Source organism: Hemiscyllium ocellatum, chromosome 2 (assembly GCF_020745735.1).
Source record: "Hemiscyllium ocellatum isolate sHemOce1 chromosome 2, sHemOce1.pat.X.cur, whole genome shotgun sequence".
NCBI lineage: Eukaryota > Metazoa > Chordata > Chondrichthyes > Orectolobiformes > Hemiscylliidae > Hemiscyllium > Hemiscyllium ocellatum.
The window spans coordinates 65263417-65288398 of NC_083402.1; the positions used below are offsets into that span (position 1 = coordinate 65263417).

General features: G+C 41.6%; 1 protein-coding gene across 2 annotated transcripts in view; it reads left to right on the forward strand.

Moving 5' to 3' along the window:
• Positions 1-24982, forward strand: part of man2a1 (mannosidase, alpha, class 2A, member 1) — a 219479-nt gene that overhangs the window by 80546 nt on the left and 113951 nt on the right. For both annotated transcript variants that reach the window (XM_060837296.1, XM_060837306.1), the window contains one exon: positions 9628-9824. In XM_060837296.1, coding sequence (XP_060693279.1) covers positions 9628-9824 — 197 coding nt within the window. The remainder of the gene's footprint in view (positions 1-9627; positions 9825-24982) is intronic.

The window sequence follows — 24982 nt, forward strand, 5'->3', positions numbered from 1 at the left end:
TTAACATTCTGTCTACCTAACAATTATGTAATCTGGGGAAAAAGCAGACACTTGGATATGTGTGCAAATTCCACACAGATAGTCACCTGAGACTGGAATTGAGCCTAGGTCTTTGGTGCTGGATGCAGCAGTGCTAAACACTGAGATAGCTGATCCCTGTGGTTATTCTTGTGAACCTCTTCTGGGCTCCTCTAGTGCCAGCAGAACCTTTCCTTAGATACAGAACCCAAAACTGCTCATTATATTCCGTATGTGGTCTGACCAGAGTCTTAGCTGTACATCTCTGATTATATTTTCTAGTCCTCTTGAAATGAATGCAAACATTGCATTTGCCATTCTAATTGCAAACTTAGCCTGCATGTTCATCTTAAGAGAGTCCTGACATAGGACTCCAAGCCCCTTTGTTCTTCAGATTTCCGAAGTCTTTCTCTGTTTTGAAAACAGTCTATGCCTGTATTCTTCCTACAAAAGTGCATAACCTTGCACTTTCCCACGTTGCATTCCATTTGCCACTGTTTGCCCACTATCCTAGCCTAATCCAAGATCGAGGATGGGGAAAATGTCTGGCTGTAAGAGCTGCTCCCTTTTTTGAGGTATTTTAGGTGCTGGAGGTGATTTCCTTGAATTCCAGGAGCAGCAATTACTGTTGCATTGTTTTGGAACTTTGGGAAAAAAAAGTCAAAACAACAGCAGTTTTAAAAGGGAGAAGAGCAGACAAAGGAAACACATGGTGTGCAGGAGAGAGAGAGAGAGAGAACCTGCCCAGTTACTGCCTTTGCTGTTTTTGAATTTATGTGTCGCTGGACATCAGAGTGCATCTGGGAAAATTAACAGACAGTGAATTTCACAACTAATCTTGGAGGAACTGGTTTGGGTGAAGTTCACAACACAGAAGCAGAGAAGTTAATTGTTGTTTTACGTCTGTTCAGATAAAGGCTGTATTAGTGAGTGTAGTGGGTTCTTTCTTGATTATATGTTTTTGGAGATAAGTCTATTGATTAAACTTAAAATATAAACCATAGCTATAAATTTAACCGGGCGCAGTGTTTTGTAGAGGAATAAGACAGTGTTATTTTCTGGGTCTGTAGATTGTGAAGGGGCAAAAATGGCCTTTGCAGTGATATGTACTTCTTGTCAGACGTAGGAGTTTATCGAGAGTTTAAGGGTTACCGCGGATTATTAGATTAATTAGATTAGACTTAGATTAGACTTACAGTGTGGAAACAGGCCCTTCGGCCCAACAAGTCCACACCGACCCGCCGAAGCACAACCCACCATACCCCTACATTTACACCTTACCTAACACTACGGGCAATTTAGCATGGCCAATTCACCTGACCCGCACATCTTTGGACTGTGGGAGGAAACTGGAGCACCCGGAGGAAACCCACACAGACACGGGGAGAACATGCAAACTCCACACAGTCTGTCGTCTGAGTCGGGAATTGAACCTGGGTCTCGGGCGCTGTGAGGCAGCAGTGCTAACCACTGTGCCACCGTGCCGCCCACTTCTCAGAAATACATCCAGGGAAGTTATTTGGGTGGAACTGCAAAATAAGAAAGTGATGGTCATCTTATTGGGATTGTATTATAGACCCTCTAATAGTCAGAGGGAAATTGAGAAACAAACTTGTAAACTTATATCTGCCATAAATGCTGTTGGCTGCAAATCTTATCAGATCAAGTGGATCGGTTGGAGAGACCGTTAGAAGCAATGAGGAATGTGCAACATCAACAGTATGTGATGGATGGCAGTTATAGGAAGGGGGAAAGTCTCAGATACAGTCACATAGATGGGTTAACTCCAGGAAGGGCAAGAGAGGTCGGCACCTTGGGCAGGAGTCTTTTGTGGATATAAGCATTTCAAACAGGTATGTGTTTTGGAAAATGTAGGGGGTGATGGATTCCCAGGGGAATGTAGCACGAACAGCCAAGTTTCTGGTATTGACACTGGCTCTAATGCAATGAGGAGTATGTTGGTTTCCAAGAGATCAATTGTGCTCGTGGGGGGGGGGAAACGGACAGACGGACGGACCCAGGGAGATAGTGAGGAAAGAGATCAATCTGAGACAGGTATACTTGAGAACAGAATTGAATCAAACAGTCAGAGCAGGCAGGGACAAGGTAGGACTAATAAATTAAACTTCATTTATTTCAATGCAAGAGACCTAACAAGGAAGGCAGATGAACTCAGGGCATGGTTAGGGACATGGGACTGGGGTATCATAGCAATTACAGAAACATGGGTCAGGGATGGGCAGGATACAAATGCTACAGGAAGGATAGAAAGGGAGGCAAGAGAGGAGGGGGAGTGGCATTTTTGATAAGGGATAGTATTATAGCTGTACTGAGGGAGGATACTCCCAGAAATACATCCAGGGAAGTTATTTGGGTGGAACTGCAAAATAAGAAAGGGATGATCATCTTATTGGGATTGTATTATAGACCCTCTAATAGTCAGAGGGAAATTGAGAAACAAACTTGTAAGGAGATCTCAGGTATCTGTAAGAATAATGGGGTAGTTATGGTCGGGGATTTTAACTTTCCAAATATCGATTGGGACTGCCATAGTTTTAAAGGTTTCGATGGAGAGGAATTTTTTAAGTCCGTACAAGACAATTTTCTGATTCAGTATGTGGATGTACCTACTAGAATGGTGCAAAATGTGACCTACTCTTGGGAAATAAGGCAGGGCAGGTGACTGAGGTGTCAGTGGGGGAAACAGTTTGGGGCTAGCGACCGTAATTCTATTCATTTTAAAATTGTGATAGAAAAGGATAGACCAGATCTAAAAGTTGAAGTTCTAAATGGGAGAAAGGCCAATTTTGACGGTATTAGGCAAGAACTTTTGAATGCTGATTGAAGGCAGATGTTCACAGGTAAAGGGACGGCTGGAAAATGGGAAGCCCATTTGAGATGGGATAACAAGATAACAAAATGAGATAACAGGAACCTAGAGAAAGTATATTTCTGTCAGGGTGAAAGGGAAGGCTAGTAGGTACTGTTGACGAAAGAAATTGAAGGTTAAGAAAAAGAAGGAAGCATATGTCAGGTATAGACAGGATAGATCGAATGAATCCTTAGAAGAGTATAAAGGAAGTAGGAGTATACTTAAGAGGGAAATCAGGAGGGCAAAAAGGGGACACGAGATAGCGTTGGCAAATAGAATTAAGGAGAATCCAAAGGGCTTTTACAAATATATGAAGGACAAAAGGGTAATTAGGGAGAGAATAGGGCCCCTCAAAGATCAGCAAGGCGGCCTTTGTGTTGAGCCACGGAACATGGGGGAGATACTGATGCAAAATATTCATTTAGTATTTACTGTGGAAAAGGATATGGAAGATATAAACTGGAGGGAAATAGATGGTGACATCTTGCAAAGTGTCCATATTACAGAGGAGGAAGTGCTGGATGTCTTGAAATGGTTAAAGGTGTATAAATCCCCAGGACCTGATCAGGTGTACCCGAGAACTCTGCGGAAAGCTAGAGAAATGATTGCTGGGCCTCTTGCTGAGATATTAGTATCATTGATAGTCACAGGTGAGGTGCCAGAAGACTGGAGGTTGGCAAATATGATGCCACTGTTTAAGAAGGGCGGTAAAGACAAGCCAGAGAACTGTAGACCGGTGAGCCTGACCTCAGTGGTGGGCAAGTTGTTGGAGGGAATCCTGAGGGACAGGATGTACATGTATTTGGAAAGGCAAGGACTGATTAGGGATGGTCAACATGGCGGAAGAGGAAGAATCGGAGGGCTTGGAGTCCTGGTCATGGCGATGGAGGTGTAGAGGGATTGGATGTCCATGGTGAAGATGAGGCGTTGGGGCCGGGGAAACGGAAGTCTTGGAGGAGGTGGAAGGCATGGATGGTGTCTCGAACGTTTGTGCGGAGTTCATGGACTGGGAGGAGAGGACAGTATCGAAGTAGGTGGAGATGAGTTCGGTGGGGCAGGAGCATGCTGAGACAATGGGTTGGCCGGGATGGTCAGGCTTGTGAGTTGTGGGAACGAGGTAGAGTCGGGTGGTGCGGGGTTCCTGGACTACGAGGTTGGAAATTTTTTGATGTGCCTTCCTGATTATCTGTAGAAACTCCTGGCATTAATATTCCACTATTTTCCCTGCTAGGCTCCCTGTCCAATCAACTCTGGCCTTGTTGTGGACCAGACCAGACCCCCTCAAAATATTTTAAGATAGCCTCGACCCTAGCTTTTTCTTATTTTAGAGGTAGATGTGTAGTGCATGTTTCAGATGTGATACAATAGTTTGAACCACTCAATATCAGGCGAAACACAATTAATTTAAACACTAGTTAAAAAATAAACAAAAGAGAGGGGAATTTAGAGTAGCTTAACTATTGGAAAACTTAACCCAGTACAGGTCATTCTGCTATGATGCATTTCATTGTTACGATATTCACTGTTAGGCGATTGATGAATTGGGGACACTGTTTCTAAAGTGCAAACTTTTCAAGTGTGCATTGATCATAATGCGATTCCAGCCCTATTAATTTAAATGGTACAGCTGTTCAGTGATTTTCTTACAATACAGGGCCGCACGTGAATGGAATTAGCATGTTATAGCAGAACAGACTATAATAGTTACAATTGCAAATTCCTGATGAAGGGCTTATGCTCGAAACGTCGAATTCCCTATTCCTGAGATGCTGCCTGGCCTGCTGTGCTTTGACCAGCAACACATTTGCAGCTGTGATCTCCAGCATCTGCAGACCTCATTTTTTACTATAATAGTTACAGTACCTATTACTAATTAACTATTCCAATATAGTGGGCGGCATGGTGACACAGTGGTTAGACCCGGGTTCAATTCCCACCTCAGGCAACTGTCTGTGTAGAGTTTGCACATTCTCCCTGTGTCTGCGTGGGTTTCCTCCGGGTGCTCCGGTTTCCTCCGGTTGATCCAGTTTCCTCCCACAGTCCAAAGATGTGCAGAGTAGGTGAATTGGCCATGCTAAATTGCCCATAATGTTAGGTGCATTAGTCAGAGAGAAATGGGTCTGGGTGGGTTGCTCTTCGGAGGGTCAGTGTGGACTTGTTGGGCCGAGGGCCTGTTTCCACACTGTAAGTAATCTAATCTAATCTAATCTAATCAGGAATATCCTATAAACACAAAAAGATAAATTCAAACACAGACTATTAAGGCAATTCTCTAATTCAGGAGATACTTCAGAGAATGTAACAGCTGAAACTCCAATTTTTCTGGAACCCTAATAGCTTCTGACTGCTGCAGTTTTAAAAAAATTAGAAAGCTTGATCTTTGAGAACTGACCGCTCCCCTTCCATTATAACAACTATATTTTTTTAAAAAATCGAAAGGTTCCCTTTGATTGTTGACTTAGGCAGTCCCCCGTAGCCACTTCAACTCTTCTGCCTTTAAAACCTCTCCTCAGAAGCACCAGAACAAAATAACCTTTATAAAGTGGCATCATCATCACACCTGCTCCTCCCTCATGTCTTTGCCATTACCTTTACTCAATTGTAATATTGTTGCAACTGATTCCAGCTTCTCCCTCTCAAACTGTACAGTGAATTCTAGCATATTATGATCACTGCCCCTTGGGGATTCCTACACCTTAAGCTCTCAAATATGCAACCTTCCTGCTTTACATAATTCACATAAAAACCATGTACAGGGGAACCTCAATTATCCAAAAGTGATGGTGGACACTATTTCATTTGGATAATTGATTATTTGCTTCATTGATTAAATGCCATTCCTCTGGGGCTCGAAGTTTTTAAAATCTGCTCCCCGTTCAGGGCCCCCCTGTCCCCAACTGTGTCCAACCCACCCCCTGCTCTCAACCCCATGCAACACCCGCCCTATCCGCACCCAACCCTGTCCCCCAACTCAGTGCTATACTGCCCCCCTCCCCTATCCCCAGGCAACACTGCCCCTGTCCAACCCTGCCTCCTGCCCCCCAACCCAGTGCAACACTGCCCACCAGTCCCCCGCTCCCAACCCAGTGCAATGCTGACACCCCCCCCCTCACCAAACCCGTGCAATACAGCCCCCACCCCCAACCCCATCAACACCTCCCCCCGCCCGTTCCCATCCCCGTAAACACCCGCCCCTCTCCGGGGCAGCTGGACCGGACACCAATAACAAGACTTTTGCTGCTGATGCTACTACTGTCTTTGTGGGGGAAGTCTCCAAATAGCGCACACACGTGCAGCCACAGCCCCACACACAACTTTTTGCTGCTACTTTTTGACAGGTTCCACCTTTGCCCTGTACAGGACAATGTTGGAGAGATTATGTGGGGAAGGGGGGGTTTAGGGTACACCCCTGTGTAGAACTTAAGGGAAAGTGTGGGTGGGGGGGGGAGCAGACGAGAGAGAATGGCAGGCAGCCAGTCATTTGGAGACTATGTTTAATCACTGTAAACAAAAAACGTGATCACTGTTGGAAACATGATTTTGATATAATGTTTCTATCGGGACTTCGAGATCTCCTTTGGATAATCCGATTTTTGGGTAATTTGGTATTCAGATCATTGAGGTTCCTCTGTATCTCCACATCTCCCTCTTTCAACATCCCATTCAATACGAGCAGTCCCCTTCCCCAATCTTTGTTTAATTTTATGTTTTTGCATGCTCACACTGCCCCTGTCTCCCCCAAACTCGAAGGGGTTCACATGTTGTCCACTTCTCAGTTCACTCTGGCAGTATTCTTCCATCATCACACCCAATAATTTAAAAGGCAATTTGCAGTACCTTTTATGATACTACAATCAGTGATGAAATATATTTTATCTTTATTTAACTGCCAGATTGTCTCACCCCAACTTCTGTGTTGAGATTGATCTCCTGTCTCCAGATTATTAGAGGAGGAGAAAGTGAGGACTGCACATGCTGGAGATCAGAGTTGAGAGTGTGGTGCTGGAAAAACGCAGCAGGTCAGGCAGCATCTGAGGAGCAGGAGAATCGATATATGAGGAATTTAATGAAGGGCTTATGCCAGAAACGTTGATTCTCCTGTGCCTCGGATGTTCCAGATCATTAGACCCAGCCGGGGATTGCTAAAATAAAAGTACTGATGATGTAGAGAATTGGAATAAAAATGGAAAGTGTTGGAGAAACTCAACAATCTGGTGGTATCAAGGCCAAGAGAGGCACTTAACATTTCAAGTCCTTTATGTCTTTTAAAGTAGGAGAAGCGGAAATCTTGAGTTTTATGTTGCATTAAAAGTTTTGAGTAACTGCAAGTGAAACAGACAGCAAATGTACCTTTTGGATCCTTGGTGCCTTTTCCTAAGCAATTAACATTTCCTGCTAATGTATTTGATACAACTCAAGAATAATATGCATGATGTTCTCCTAACATTCTGTCACAATAGGAATATTACATTATGCTTTTGGGATACAAAAATGTTCCAGTTTTCCTAGTACTCAGAAAGTAGTTTTTACCTGATGACTATTGCTTATTACACCAAACAGTGTGTTGCAATTAACTATGATGTGGAGGTGCCAATGTTGGACTGGGGTGGACAAAGTTAAAAATCTCACAATACCAGTTTATAGTCCAACACATTTATTTGGAAGAGCTTCGCAGCAGAATCTTAAGACACAATTTTTAGCATAAGATCACAGTGTCATTCAACTGAAACAAAATATTGAACAAACCTAGATTGCTGTTAAGTTTTTCATCTTTTCAAATGGGTTACAGGTTTTGATTCATTAATATGTAAATCCCAGAACTTCTTTCATGTCACGTTCCTGAGATAATTTAAGGTTTTATTTAAAAAAAAAAGTGACATCTCAGTTCAGACAATGCACTAAAGATGTGAGGTTAGAGTGTGTCTGTATCCCAATATTGAGTCAGACTGATTCTGTTTCCAAAGAAGGAATTTATTAAATGTTACATTGATTAACTGCTTGTAAATTGTGTGCTTTTTGAGCAAAGTAGAATGCATTTACAAATACAATCCTGCTTATACGCGTGCATGCATAAGAGAGAGAGAGTATGAGAATGTGCATGTGTGAGTGTGTGCGTGCGCGCATGTGATCAAGTGTACGCCTGTCAGAGAGTGTGCAAGATAGGGTTAGAGTTAGGCTTCAGATCTTTGGGTGACCATCCTCCAAGGCAGACATCGGGATACGCAACAACGCAGAGTGGCTGAGCAGAGGCTGATAACTAAGTTCAGTACCCATGAGGATTCCCTCAACCGGGACCTTGGGTTATGTCACGCTACAAGTGAACCCACTCCACTCTTATATATGTGTGTGCATATATATATATATATATATATATACACACACACACACACACACACACACACACACACACACACACACACACTCTTACATACTCTTACGCTCACACAGACCCTCATACACATGCTCTCTTTCATATATGTGCACACACTCCCCAAATTCACACTCCATGAACACACCGTCTCACAGGCTTATACTCCATCACATGCATACTCTACCATGTACTCCATCACATGCACACACTACCAAGTATGAACACACGCAAGCACACTCATACTCACTCTCTCTCATGCATGCATGCACACACACCTATAAATCTATGGGGTGAATTTGCATTTGCAGGATTGTATTTGCCGATACAATCTATTTTGCTCAAAAAGCATATGATCTGCAGGCAGTCAATCAATTTAACATTTTATAAATTCCTCCTTTGAAAATAGAACCAGTCTGAATCAAGGTTGGGATACAAACAGACTCTAACCTCACACCTTTAATGCATTGTCTGAACTGAGATGTCACTTTTTTAATATAAAATCTTAAGTTATCTCGAGAATGTGACTTAAAAGAAGTTTTGGGATTTACATATGAATGAACCGAAACCTGCAATTTCATAATTCATTGTTGATTCTTACTTTTGCCTTGGTTTACATAAAACTGTATAACATCTGCAAATGCCAAATGGATTACTTACTTGAAATTTCTTGTGAGTTAGAGGAATTGTTTTCCAAAATGGATATGACTAATGGTTGTGCATTATAGCATTTGTGATGTTTCAGTTTTTCTATTGAATAGAATCCCTCCAATGTGGAAGCAGGTCATTTGGCCCAAGTCCACACCGACTCTCAAGACCATCCCACCCAAAATCACCCCTCTACTGTATAATGTTTCATTTCTCGTGGCTAATTTTCCTAATTTACACATTCTTGGACTCTATGGACAATTTCGTATGGCCAATACACTTAACCTGCACATCTTTCGACTGTGGAAGGAAACTGGAGCATCTGGAGGAAACCCACGCTACCATAGAGAGAATGTGCAAACTCCACACAGTCAGCTGAGGCTGAAATTGAACCTCAATCCGTGGTCTTGTGAGGCAGCAGTGCTAACCACTGAGCTACTGTGTCTAAAATATATTTGATTATTTAACATCTTTTTAACTTTAAAAATAAATTACCCTGTGGTTAGCTGATATGCAGTGAAATAAAATATATTGTTTCAGGGGACAATGTCATAGCTGCTTCTTGTATGTTAAGATTTAATCAGTTGAGAAGATAAAGCAGAACTTGTGACTCAAGAAATGGGCAATAGTTCATCTATGTAGTGAAACTTAGGAAGGAGAGCTTACTTCTAATATTGCCATCAATAACTGAATATTTAGTAGTTTGATATTCTGTTTCTAGGCCCAGTTTGGAACATTGTCAGATTATTTTGATGCTCTCCATAAAACTACTGAATCAGGAAATGCACCATCACCGTTTCCTATTTTGAGTGGGGACTTCTTTACCTATGCAGACAGAGATGACCACTACTGGAGTGGATATTTTACCTCCCGACCCTTCTATAAGCGAATGGACAGAGTTTTAGAATCACACCTGAGGTAAATACTGAGTTTGTGTGTTAGTTCTGATACCTTAGATATTTTAATTGCTGTTTTTCTCTAGCCTCATTGAAAGTGTCAGTGAAATAGTGAAAAATATTTGAAAAGCGTAATTTTTACCAGAATCATGGCTTCTATAAATAATATAAATAGTGGTCTTTAAATAACTGCAGGGCTAGGTTTCATAAATATGTGACTTATTTAAAATTCTTGAAACTTTTTCCTCATTTAAATAATTGCTATTTAAGGTCAGAGACTAATTGGTACACTTGTTGTGCAGTATTTGACTCAATCTTTCTAATCGCCACTCAACTCTCACTTTGGAGGCAAATAGAATTTCTAGAACTTGTTTTCGGATGTTCACTGAAATATGATAAAGATTATTTTATCTTAAGTTTTATCCAATGATTTTGCAATTTCTTCATTCTGTCAATATGGTCTTTGATTTCAACTGAAGCAGTTACTTCCACTTGATGGTGGGTTCACCACTACCTCTAACCCCCTGGATGAATAAAGAAAAAAAAATCATTGTCTCAGGGAAGACTTTCCCTGAGCTTGACTGCTCCTCAGGTGATTTTTCCATGTCCAGTGTGTGCAGACGTTTACACTGTCAATGGATTAAAATACAAATGTAAAGCAGGGAATTAATAGATATGATCTTTTTTGTTAGCTACCTTTCTGTCGTCTTAGCTCACAATTTGGTAGATTGCTATTATGACACTCGCTACTGCTAGAGCAACAGTTACAGTACTGTTACAACTGTTGGAGCCTTTGTATACTGTATACATTATCTTTCAATATCACTATTAATAACTTTGCATATTGATGAAGCGTGGAACTTTATGCATGGCTGCTATTTTAGAAGTAAACATATGCAAGTTAAATATTAAGTATAATAATCTGTTGTTTTAGAAGTGTTCTAAATACAAAGGGGCACTTGTTCCGCACATAAATAGTATTTATACTCCTCATCCAAGCCATGCAAAGATGCATCCCGTCTGCCCTGCCTTCCTTGAAGAAGCTCTTTTCCTCCCTCTACAAGGATTTCAGTGAGTCTCTCTCTCACTGAAATCTTGCAAATTGTTCCTTACTGAGGTTCGGGTATGGTGTGATCACAAGAAATAGGAAGAGGAGTAGCCCATTCAGCCAATTGAGCCTCCTCTGTCATTCAGTGAGATCATTGCTGATTTGATTGTGGCTTTAATGACACTTTCCTGCCTGCAAGTTCTCCTCTGAGAAGCCTTAATACAGTTGTAAACATCTGAATATTTGTAACCTACATTCCTTAAGAGCCTGAGGGCAAATATTGAGAAAGCACTGAGAAAATGCAAAGGAAATGAACTTTTCTCTGTGTGCAACTCTGAGGTGCTTCAATACAATTTCAATACTATTGATATTTACAAAGTGCATTCCTTGTCTGATGTATTGCCCCTGTACCGAATGAGTCAGCAGACTTCCTCCATTTAAATGTTTTTCTGTTCTTCCTGCCAAAATGTCCAACCTCACATTTTCCCACATTATACTCTGTGCTAATTTTCTTGCCTATTCACTAAACCTATCTGTATCCCTTTGCACACTCTTTGTATCCTTTTCAAACCTGGCTTTCCGACCAGCCTTTGTATTGTCAGCACTTTTCGCTACGATGCAATCTGTCCCTTCACTCAGGTCATTGAGTTTGAGTGTATACAATCAAGGTCATGACTCTGATCCCTGTGGCACTTCTGTAGTTCCATTTGACAATCTGAAAATGATCCATTAATCCTTACATGCTGTTTCATGTTATGTTAGTGTGAATCATGGATTGGCTCAGCATCACCTTCAACACAGGGATGTCTAAACTGGCGCAGTAATTTTCATGCGGCACCTTACGGAAGGCCTTTGGACATCCAAATACAGTACATCTGCTCACTTCCTTTTATGTGCCATGCTTGTTATATTTTCAAAGTATCCTGATAAATTTTTCAAACATGCCTTTGCTCAAACAAAACCGTCTCATTCCTGCCTGATTGTATTTAATTATTGTGAAATTATACTTTAAAAAAATTACTTTGTTCAAGCGATATGCCACTGACTAGGCCAGCATTTATTGCCCATCCTGAATTGCCTTGAGGACAGTTAGAATCAACCACAGTGCTGTAGTAAAAGCAACTCTGACCAGCTAAGGTTGCAGATTTTATTGCTAAAGGACATTAGTGAACCAGATTGACTTTTAAGTTACATGGGTGTCAACTTTTTATTCTAGATTTCTATGAAATTCAGATTTCATAATTTGCCAAAGTAGAATTTCAATCTAGAATTTTGGAACATAATCCAGGGTGGCATTACGATCATATTTAACTACTCAATGATAGATTCTAGCATTTTCCAATGATCAATGTTAGGTGTTTAGCTGACAGGTCTCCTTTCTTTTGAATACTCTTATTAATTGAGTTCTTAGCTGCTCAGACCCCTCAGCAGTTTATATTCTTAGTCCTTCTTCTGTCCTTGGTATCTATATGAGCAGTGATAATTGGATCTTTCTGTTCCCACTGCCAAGTTCCTCTCCTTGCCCAGTGGGTCTTCTAACCCTGGCAGCAGGTAGGCACCACACCCTTCAGGACTCCTCATCTTGACTACTGTAGGGTTTCTGGTTTGTAATCAGTAATTTCCAGATTTTTAGGTGGCTCAAATCACCCCCAGATCCCTGGTTCTGACACTGGACTTATTTAGGGAATGTAAAATGAAGAAGGCAGTAGACAGATGGTTCAAGGCAAAAGAATTTCTGCATTTATTTAACTACAAAAGGTAAGTCTAATACCAGAAGTTTTTAAAAAAGCCAAATGCAATACAAGAATAAGATTGACACAATTATATAGAGGACAATAATTAAATACACTATCAAATTAAACATGTTAAAGCACTATTCGAAGCTAAATTGCAGTTTTAATCAGAGACACTTTCTTCAGGCTTCTAACCCTTGCGGTCCCTGCACTGTCACCACCCGCCTTCCCCTTCCTGCTAGGTTTGGAAACTTTGGGTTCTCAGGAGTTTCAGCTCACAACTGAGGACAACAGTTTTAAAATGTTTCCAGTTGCTGAGGTTCTTGTCAACGGTTCTCTTAGTTTGGAACAGGCTCCTTCATTCTGGTGAAGGTCTGCCCAAAACGTCAATTCTTCTGCTCCTCAGATGCTGCCTGGCCTGCTGTGCTTTTCTCTCGACTCTGATTTCCAGCAGCTGCAGACCTCACTTTCTCCTCCAGACCTAACAGCAATCTAGGTTTGTTCAATATGTTGCATCTGTTGACACTTTGATCTTTTACTTTAAATTCTGTGTCCTCTGATCCTGCCCCATTAGCTACCTGACAAAGGAGCAGCTTTCCAAAAGTTTGTACTTACAAATAACCTGGTGCACTACAAAATTGTGTTGTATGATTTTTAACCTTTTCCCAGATCAGGGCTAGAAGTTCTACAGACTCTGTGTCCTGTTATTTCCTCTCAAATCTGTGTTGCCATTGTTTTTCTGGTGTTCACTTTTAAGGTCAATTGGCTTATTGATAGTTAAGAGTAGGTGTAAGTGTATTTTGATTAAGTGTAATGTCTGGTACCTTTGTGCATGCATTTTTGATTGAAGTTGATCTGCCAAGGCTCCATTCAGTCTGGATTGGCTGGGGTTTGGACCTAGTTGATTGATCTTTTCGAGAGAATGTGTGAATTGGATTTTCGGGCAGAACGATGGTTCCAAGCAACTATCTTTGTGTCTGGGTCATTTTCCCACAACATCGCCCAGCTGCCAACCTTGTTCTTTTACTTTTAAAAGTTATTTAAAAAGTCCAGAAGTTTGGCCCAGTATTTCAGAATATGAGATTTCTTTGCTCAATCCTACATTACAGAGGTTAGTGTTTATGCTTCTCTTGTGACCAAGATTGAAAGGATCCTACTACACCACTGGTCATTACAAATTTTGAATTTAATGAATGGTGATATGCAAATTATATAATTTTTAGACTGTGTCTAGTTTAGTATTAGAAAGAGTCAAACCAATGAGGCAGCATCCTTCCTGTGCTGCCCAAGTCCAAGAGTAATATCACCAGAAAAATATTATGTTAATTGGTTGTTAACCAGGTACTGTTCGGGATAATGGTTCAACTCTTAAAAATTTTGAAAAACAGCACATTGCTATACTAGCATAGGGAAAATGAACTTATTGGCACAAAGAAAGGGAATTGATTTGTCAGTAAGAGTGTAGAATTTCTATTGTCTGCATCCCAGTTTATATTTAATAATACAAGCACAGTTCAAGTAAATTCGGGTAAGCAAAAGCAACTAAAGTTAAAATAATGGCAAATGTTTAAGTTTAAGGCACAACAGGACAACTTGAGCAAGTGAAATGATTGTCTTGCGACTTATGGGTTCTCAAGGGTACTTCCTTGGACTTCGATGAGCACATGATGAGGAAGTATCACTGGCTGCACAGAATTGAGCTCCCAGTATCAGACCTCTAGCATTACTTAACTCAGTAGGGTGCATCCATCAAGTCCAGAACTGACTGGTCACATATTGAGAAAGGTGATTCCATGTGGTAGGGGCAAGAAGGCTGCTAGGGAGTTGGTGATCGCCAGGCAGTCTAAATAGGCTGGTAATGCAGGAATCCCAAAAGGTCTTCTTCACTCACTGGTTTTCCTTTCTGGGTATTTGTGATGGTAAAGGATCTTTGGTGGAGTGCAACAAAAACCAACCTGTAGCACCATGGGTAAACCAACTGTACAGTAGAGGAGGAAGAAGAGTGAAAGAGCAGTGGATTCTTCAATAAGGAGAAGACAGATGTTTTTGTCATCATCAAACAGATTCTAGGATGCCATATTGCTCATGGTCAACTGTGTCACAGAACAACTGTTAGATATTCTTCTAAGTGAGGGCAAGTAGCCAGGGGTAGTGGTCTACAATGGTACTAATTATGTAGACAGGAGGGAATGTGATTCTGCAGCTGGAATTCAGGAAGCTAGGTCGAATATTATCAATCAGGACTGCAAAAGTAGTAATCTGCTGATTGATTTTGGTGCCCTATGCAAGTGAGTACAGAAATAGGAAGCTTGGACAGATGAATCTGGAAAGATAGTGCAAGCGAAAGCAGTGTGGTTTCATCAGACACTAAGCCTAGTACTGGCGAAGGTGACACCTGCACAAACTGGACGGGTTGCACCTGAGCAGGGCATGGACTACGTTTCTTGTGGGACCTTTGGTTGTACTGGTGAGAGTTTTAACTAAATCATCAGGGCTATGAGAGTCAGGAATAAAGTTTAGAAAGTAACACCAGGGTGCACGAAATGCTGGGCGAGAATAGTAAGTTAACAGGTGATGTCAGACTAAGGAAAAAGTACTAAAGGCTAAATCAGGGTTACGCTACATGTATAAGAATGTAGCTTGTGTAATTAATATGATTGAGGAGTTACAGGCACAGATTGTCTTGTGGAAATATGATAATGAAGATCTGGATTAAAATGGAGGTTTAGCAATTAAATATTGCTGACTACAAGGTGTTGAGTAAAGGTAGCTTAAAAATGTGTTACTGGAAAAGCGCAGCAGGTCAGGCAGCATCGAAGGAACAGGAGATTCGACGTTTCGTGCATAAGCCCTTCCTCAGGAATGAGGAAAGTGTATCCAGCAGCCTAAGATAAAAGGTAGGGAGGAGGGACTTGGAGGAGGGGCGTTGGAGATGCGATAGGTGGAAGGAGGTCAAGGTGAGGGTGATAGGCTGGAGTGGGGTGGGGGGGCGGAGAGGTCAGGAAGAAGATTGCAGGTTAGGAAGGTGGTGCTGAGTTCCAGGGATTTGACTGAGAGAAGGTGGGGGGAGGGGAAATGAGGAAACTGGAGAAATCGGAGTTCATCCCTTATGGTTGGAGGGTTCCCAGGTGGAAGATGAGGCGCTCTTCCTCTAACCGTCGTGTTGTTATGGTCTGGCGATAGTAAAGGTAGGAAAGGAGAAAAAGGAGGAGCGGTGGTGCTTTTAATTTTGGAGAGCATTAGAATACTGAAGAAAGAGAATATTCAAGAGGGTTCAAAGAGAGGATTGTTTTAATTAGGACTAAGGAACAAGAATAATAAACATGCTGGAGGAACTCAGCAGGTCTGGCAAGCATATGTCGAATGAAAAACCAAGTTCATGTTTCGAGTCAAGTAACCCCTCACAAGTTCGGTCACTGGACTGAGACATCTGAAGCTCTGAGGAAAAGTAACTGGACATGAAATGTTAACTCTTTACAGGCCTGCTGCATTTCATTGGCATTTTGATTTTCTTTCAGAATGTTCAACATTCACAGTTCTTTGCTTTATTATATAATAATTAAATCCCTTAGTGTAATCTGTACTTCACTAACTGTTGGGAGGGATACAGATCAACAGATTTGTGAGGAAATTACAGCAAGGTGTAAACATCAGAGAATAGTTATAATGGGTGCTGGGTGGGGGGGGGAGGGGGAGGGGGGGAGTGGTTTTAGTTGTCCATTGGGATTGAGATTGTGGTACTGAAACAAAATGTGAAGGATAAGTATTTCTTTACTGTGTTTAAGACAATTTCTGACAGCAGTACATATCAAGTCCAATGAGAAAGGAGACTTTGCTAAACCTAGTTCTTGGGAATGAGATTGGCTAAATTAATGAAGTGATAATGGAAGAACATAAGGGTCAATGATCATTGTATCCTCAGATTTAGCATGGCAATGAGAAATGGCATTCATCAATTCTGACTAAAAATCCCAATGAGTTGGTGGTGACCAGACTTCAATGGGACAAGAACAGACCTGGGCAGGATATACAAGAATCAAAATTTAGTGCGATAAATAGTAATTAAATAATGGGCTGCCTTCAAAGTGGAGATGGTTCAGGTGCATTCAAGGTATATTTCCTCTAAAGGGAAAGGGAGGGCAAGCATGTCCGAAGGACCCTGGATGACAAAGGAGACCGAAATTATGTTAAAGAAACAATGTATTTAAGACAGGTGTTATGTGGTCAATAACAATTGACAAACAGATTCAACATAAGTTTCAGATGGGAGGTGCAAAAGCAAATACAAGAAGCAAAAGACAATCTTTAAAAAAGACTGCCAGCTTAACATACTGGGAAATCCCAAAATCTTCTCTCTGCACATCAGGAGTAAAAAAGTGGCAAAAAGAGAAAAAGGCATCTTTAAGGGACCAACAGGAGCTTTATATAGAGAGGCAAGAGACGTAGCTGAGGTGTTAAATGAATACTTTGTATCTGTCCTTACCTACAAGGTAGATATTGCTTGGAACATGGTGACGTACCGAGAGACACAGTGACTAGAGATTTCAACTATATCATTGAAAGAGAGAACTGAAATTCTTTCAAGGAAGACAGTTTTGACAAACCTTGAAATTGATGAGGTAGTATTGGATAAGCTGATTTTGCTGAAAGTTAATAAGGCTCCAGGATGGGATGCATCTAAGCATAGTGAAGAGAGTGAGAGAAGAAATTATAGAGCCACTGGCAATAAGATTCCCTGGATACAGATATAGTGCCATAATCCAAAATAAAGAAAAATAAAAGTATGTGGTCCTTTCATCAAGCCACAAGATTCTATTCTTTAAAATAAACATTTACTGCAAAGGGGGAAGACAAAGAAAATGCTGAGTAGTCTTTTAAGTAATCACATAATCAGAATCACGATACATTAAAAAAGTAAACAAATTGTGGTTGATTATAAACTAGAAATTACATATTGAATGGCAGATACAACTAAGATAGACCTTGTATATTAGCTCAATCCACACTGCAATAAATTTGAATCAACGATAGTCACAGGTAAGGTGTTGAAAGACTGGAGGTTGGCTAACGTGGTGCCACTGTTTAAGAAAGGTGATAAGGACAAGCGAGAGAACTATAGACCAGTGAGCCTGACATCAGTGGTGGGCAAGTTGTTGTAGGGAATCCTGACGGACAGGGTGTACGTGTATTTGGAAAAGTAAGGACTGATTAGTGATAGTCAGCATGGCTTTGTGCATGGGAAATCATGTCTCACAAACTTGATTGAGATTTTTGAAGAAGTAGCAAAGAGGATTGATGAGGGCAGAGCGATAGACATGATCAAAATAGACTTCAGTAAGGCGTTAGACAAGGTTCCCCATGGGAGACTGTTGCAAGGTTAGATCTCACGGAATACAGGGAGAACTAGCCATTTGGATACGGAACTGGCTCAAAGGTAGAAGACAGAGGGTGATGGTGGAGGGTTGTTTTTCAGATTGGAGGCCTGTGACCAGTGGAGTGCCACAAGGATTGATGCTGGGTCCACTACGTTTCGTCATTTATACAAATGATTTGGATGTGAGCATAAGAGGTATAGTTAGTAAATTTGCAGAACACACCAAAATTGGAGATGTAGTGGACAGTGAAGAAGGTTACCTCAGTGTACAACAGGATCTTAATCTGATGGGCCACTGGGCTGAGACGTGGCAGATGGAGTTTAATTTAGATGAATGTGAGGTGCTGCATTTTGGGAAAGCAAATCTTAGCAGGATGTATACACTAAATGGTAAGGTCCTAGGGAGTGTTGCTGAACAGAGAGACATTGGAATGCAGGTTCATAGCTCCTTGAAAGTGAAGTCGCAAGTGGATAGGATAGTGAAGACGGGGTTTGACATGCTTTCCTTTATTGGTCAGAGTATTGAGTACAGGAGTTGGGAGATCAAGTTACAGCTGTATAGGACATTGGTTAGGCCATTGTTGGAATATTGCATGCAATTCTGGTCTCCTTCCTATCAGAAAGATGTTGTGAAACTTGTAAGGGTTCAGAAAAGATTTACAAGGATGTTGGAGGATTTGAGCTATAGGGCGAGGTTGAATAAGTTGGGGCTGTTTTTCCCTGGAGCGTCGAAGGCTGAGGGGTGACCTTATAGAGGCTTATAAAATCATGAGCGACATGGATAGGATAAATAGATAGACACAGTCTTTTCCATGGGGTCGGGGAGTCCAGAACTAGAGGGCATAGGTTTAAGGTGAGATATAAAAGAGACCTAAGGGGCACATTTTTCACGCAGAGGGTGGTACATGTATAGAAAGAGCTGCCAGGGGAAGTGGTGGAGGCTAGTACAATTGCAGTATTTAAAAGGCATCTGGATGGGTATATGAAAAGGAAGGGTTTGGAGGGATATGGGCCGGGTATTGACAGGTGGGACTAGATTGGTTTGGGATATCTGGTTGGCATGGAAGAGTTGGATCAAAGGGTCTGTTTCTTTGCTATACATCTCTATGACTCTAAAACTATCTTCCTTGAAGAGAATGCCAGCTTCTCTCTTTCAAGGATATAGTCTGATCTCTAGTTAACGGCAGTGTGAAACAATTTAGGTTTCACAACAACAGTCCACAGTAAAACAGCACACCTCTGTCGAACCTGCTGTCCTTGGTTTGGATATCTTGACTTAGTGGGGTTGAAGCTGATGCATGGGCAATCTGTCCTGATGACAAGGGGCCTGGAAACAAGGAATCAGGGAAAGTATGGTAAAAGCAAAGGAGAAAAAAAAACCAAATGGCAGAAAAGACAGGCAGAGACATCAATCAACCTGAAGTCTATGTCAGCTTGCAAAACCAGGCATACGCAGCAAGCAAAATTAGCTGGATTTAACCCTTTCAGAGTTATGATAATTGAACGTTTCCATTTTCTCCTCCAACTTCCTTTAAACTCTGGACAGAGCCTTGGCGATTACATTGTTTTTCCTGACAACAAGTTCCAGTTACCCACCTTAAGATCAACCATTGTCAAGCTGGTCGTCTTCTCTGACCACTGCCTCCTGCTGACCAACTGTCGTTTACAGGACGACTGGCGGGGAGGCAACGGAACGTGGGAGTTTGTAGGAGTGATTTTCCCTGGTAGAGACTGAAGACTCAGGATGCAGGCAGGCAGAAGTTTATTCATGCAGAAACTGGTTAAAGCAGGAAGAGGGCCAAATAATCTTCCCTGCATCTGGCCTCGATGTACAAACTCATTTATTTGCTTAATCTTTGGCTCAGATCAGAAGATAGATCACTGATGCACTCTAACACGTATAGTAAAAAGTAGTATTTTTTAAATTTCTGTATTACAATGATTGCATACAATGTAACTGCAGTCCTTCCCTCCTAACCCATACATCCAGTCTGGTAAAATACCTAAGCAGTGATAGACAGCCATTTGATCAGCCTCAACTTCCCATCCTCTCATGGTGTTTAACAGATGCTACAATCTCCAGGCCTTGCGATCTTTCTGTGCATTCTGTTCATTCACATTCCAAAGTTTATTGCTACACTCCTTCAGGCCTCTGAGGTTGGCTTTATCTGTAGACTGTTTGAATTTAATTATTTATTGTATCATGTGCTGTCTTTATCAAATTCAGTTATTCACTGTCCTAATTATGCGTGCAAAAGTACAGAAGACAGTTAGTTTCAACTAGCTACTATAAGATTTGTAATATTTATTTTTGTTAGGAAGTTAGTTATAAACTAAGGTTAAATACAGTTTTTCCTACTTGTATACTTTGGGCTGTAAGCAATCTGTTTTGTTCAGGGTGCAGGATAGTATTTCTTGGAGCTAATTAACTTTTAAATATAGGTGTCAGTGCTTTTTCTTTAATACTTCAGTGTTGGTTAAATGTATATATTTTTTATGCTTAAAACTGTCCTTATGATTGCCAAGGCAATTTCTAACTGGAACCTATTACAGAGTAATTCATTAAAAAAAACTACAAAATAACTTGTATTGTACTCAAGGGAGTTACTGGGTTTATGTCATTCTTAATGTTCATTCATTCTCTGGGCATTTACTTTTCCATTAATTACAGCTAGGATTAGTCGCTTGTCTATTTCAGAGACTCCTTATCAACACTTTCTGGAATGGCGTACTCATGGCCTTGGTGTAACTTTGTTCAAAGATGTTGTTATTTTCTTTAATTAAAGGCTGGAACAGACTGTTAGTCTTATTCCTCTCCAGTCAGACATCTTGTGTTTTAATTCTAAAGCAAGCTGCTCCTTTCTGTTGGTCAGCCATTTTGTTATAAGCATTGTGGCGCGCACCCCTGCAGAGTTGAGTGTGAAACTGTTGACTCCAAAACTCATTGAAGAGTCAAAAGGGATTCCACAGGTTGGAGAACCATGAAATCCCTCTTTAGGTCTCCAACAGATTGGCAGGCAGTTGAGGGGAACATCAAGAGGATTTTCATTCTCAAAGATGTTCAGAAAGGTGACAGATGGGTAAAACTTCTTAAAAGCATGCAGAACTTATTCCTGCTGCAAACAATAGGGGTTGATGTCAAGGAGTACCTCCAGGAGGTGAAGAGCCAACCAGCCTCACTCTTTGCCTCGAGGCCTTTAAGATAATCATTTGGTCCAGGGTACACTTTGTGGAACAGGATGAGATGTCCTGGCACTTGTTCTTCAAGGAGGTGTACAGGAAGAGCTCTGTGATCCACAACCTGGAGGAAGAAGATTGTTTGGCAGCGTCATCTCAGGTTGACATCTTGAGGATCAATCAAACTTTCTCTGCTGGACTATATAATGCAAAGTCCACATATGGCCCAGTCTTCAAGTCGTTCCTATGCTTTATTATGGAGGTCTTCAATAACATCACGCAGGAAAGGTTGACCCAGCTGTTATCTTTGCATGATAGACAAACAGGAGGCTGGAAGAACACGGCAAACCAGGCAGCATCAGGAGGCGGAGAAGTTGACATTTTGTATCAAGACCCTTCATCAGGACTGGGTGTTGACGTTTTGAGTTGAGAGCTCACAGAGCTTATCTTCCCATAATCTCACCAAGACCCTCAAGTCCTTTGAAAAGAATAAAGTGCCAGGAAACCACAGCTTATCGGCCGAGTTGTATTCGGCTCTGTTGGACTTGATTGAACAGGATCTGCTGAAGCTGTACGATTGTATGCTTCTGGCACATAGCGTGTACAAATTCATGACGCAAGGTGTTACCACATTCATCTATAAGTGGAAGGGGGTGAAAGAGGAAATTTAGAAAATGTTGATCAGTTTTGCTTCTAAGTGTGGATTATAAAATCCTGACTAATGTCACTACTATCTGGGTCAGGTCTGCTCTGGGGTTGGTGATTCACCCTGACCAACCTGCACTGTATTGGGCAGGTAGATCTCTGAAAGCCCTGCGCTCATTAGGAATACAATCACCTACGTGCAGGACAAGGGTTTGGACACGTGCCTCGTCAGCATTGACCAGGCGAAGGCCTTTGAGACGCTATTGCGCATCTACGTGTGGGATATGCTTTCCAAAATGGGTTTTGGGGAGAGATTCCAGAATTATATCCAACAGCTCGACACCAACATCATTAATGCATTCTCAATCAATGGGTGGGAATCAAAGCTTCCCAGTCAGATCTGGAGTCAGTGAAGACATGCAATTCTTTGCTGTCATTTTTGTGTGTTGTATTGAATCTTTTGCCGAGTCCATCAGAAATGATGCAAGTCTGACAGGGATGACTATTCCAGGCAGTGGAAGCCCGCAGATCAAAACCTCCCTGTACATGGATGACATCACCATTTTCTGCTTGGATCAGCTGTCTTGTGAGCATCTGTGACCAGTTGGAAGTGGCCTCGTGAGCCAAGGTAAACCGAGGCAAGAGTGAGACCATGCTCTTTGGAAACTGGGCTGACCAATCCTTTATCTCCTTCATCGTCAGGACAGATTACCAGAGGGTCCTGGGAATATGGTTCAAAGAGACCATGGCTTGTTCCAAAACTCAGGAGGAATGTATTACCAAGACAAGGCAGAAACTAGACAGATGGGAGCACCGCTTCCCCTCCATTGTGGATAAAAATGTGGTTATCAGATGTGAGGTACTCTGTGTTGCTGCACATGCTGCAGGTCAGGCCCATTCCCTGAAATTTCACTTTTGCATTCACCCAAGATATCCTCCACTACATCTGGAGGTCGAAGATGGACTGGATCCACAGGGACACCATGTACAAAGCTCTGGATAATGTGGAGTAAAGGTGTATCCAATGCTGCCTTCATCCTGATAACCACCTCTGTGTGTGGTTACATCAAGCTATGCGTAGACCCTTGGTACAGAAACACCAAGTGTCACTATGTATTGATGTTCTACCTTCCCTATTGTTATAAGGGATGAGCCTGGCCTCGTTGCTGTTGAGCACTATAGGTAGTTGGACAGTTCTGTATCACCTGTGCTTTGGAAAATATTGTTTTAAAAAAGCCATCAGAAAGTGGTCAATATATAGTGTCCTCGAGACCAGGAAAAGGAGAGGGTGGGTTCTGTGGCGTGGTTCCCTGAGCAGACCATGAAAGTCACTTGGCAGAATGCTCATTACTGAAGCACCAAGATGCAGCTTGGCTAGTAGTGAGAAGGGCTTACCCACTAGACCCTTAATGCATGTCTGGTCTCTTGTTTGCCACTGCATGCTGCCCTTGAAATGGCTGCACTGGCAAAGAGACTGTCACACATCTCCTTCCAGAGTATGTTTTTGCAAAGAAGATCCGGAGAATGATGTCTCTGTGAAGCTCCGAAATACGGCACTCCCTGGAGGACACACTGCAGCAAACTAACGACTGCACTTGGACGACGATCAACATGGTGAAAGATGATCTTGATCAGCCTGAAACCAATTGGTCTTCCAGTGTAAAGAGTTGACTGTAACTCAATGTCCAGAGTTCTAAGGTCCATAGCAAAGATCAATGCTGACACTCCATTTGAGTACCCAGAGAATGAATGAATGATTTTATTGTCATAATTATTTAGAAAAATACAGTAAAAAGTGTTTTGTTGCTGCAATCTGGTGCTATTTTCGATTGCGGAATGAATAGAAATAAATTACTTAAATATATCATCTTATGTTCGATTGGCAGAAATTTAGAAAGACAGAAAAATAAGAAATAATGTTCAACTTTCCAGCTCTTCTTAACAAGCACAGCTCCCAATTTTCTTATAGTCTCCAGGGTTTCTGTAAACTGTTCTGATCTCCACGCTGCATTGAGTCCCTGTTCCAGGTTCTGCCAATGCCCCAGGAATTCCTGGTGCCAACGCTCAAAGCTGCTGCCTTGCCAACATTGCTAAGAGTTCCAAGCTGGGTCCAACATGCAGCTAAAGATGCGGCAGCTGCCTCGGTGGCATCACTAGGAGTCCTGATTCAGGCTCACCATGCAGCCAAAGTTGCAGCCACCACCTCACCATCTTTGCCATGAGTTCTGCTCCAGCCTCTTCTGTGATGACACCTCTATCACTGCCAACTATAAGACGATAAAGAAAAAGAAAAAAGATGGAAAGGGAAGAGGAAGAGCTGGCCTAGAGGGCTGAGCTCAGGAGCCCAAATGCTACCTACCTTGCCAGCGCTGCCATCTTGATGGAGTGCTGCAGAGTTCCATTTTTCAGATGTACTGCTGACCCAAGGCACTTTGATCTCTCAGGTGAATGGACAAGAGTCCATGGCACTTGTGACAAGCGTATTCTTTTTGACAACGTTAGATTGTCCTTGGGTTTTTTCAGAGATGGGGTAATTTGAGTGGTTTATTGGGACCCTTTTTGCTTACCTCTCATAGATAATACCTCAGGCCTAAAGCTTTTATGTCTTAAAAAAATTGGTATCATCAAACTGGAGTGGCCAGCTAGCTGTGCAGCTAGCCTTTGTTTAGATAGTTGCAGTGGGGACTGTGTGAAGAAAGGCTGCTGAAGCAAGTCCAATTTGGTACTTGCCCTCCTTCTGACTTCGTAACCTGTAAACTTTTTTGTAATTTTTACTCTTAGTGCTAAGGGGTTTGTTATTGAGACTATTGCAAGTATTTTGGAACAGCATCATTAAGCCAGGATAGCCTGTCTGGTTCAGATAGGATAAGCTATTCAGGTATTCAATTTTCACTTTGTTGTGTTTCATTCCATAATTTTGTGAATAAACTCTGTTTGTTTAAAACTCAGCAGTCTGACCAGCCAATTCACTCTTCTTTTTGCATGGTCTCTCTGTTACATGAAGAATTCAGAGATGAGACAAATTCAATCTGACTAAATTGAATAATTTTAATAAAGTTAGTTTAAAAAGTAGTGGTCCTTTCATATTTTTGAGGGGATTGCACTAATATACCCAAATATCTGAATATTACCAAGGGTTAACTCATTTGGAAACAGTTTAAAAGTGTCAATATTATTTGGGCAGTGGAGAATAATAGAACCTT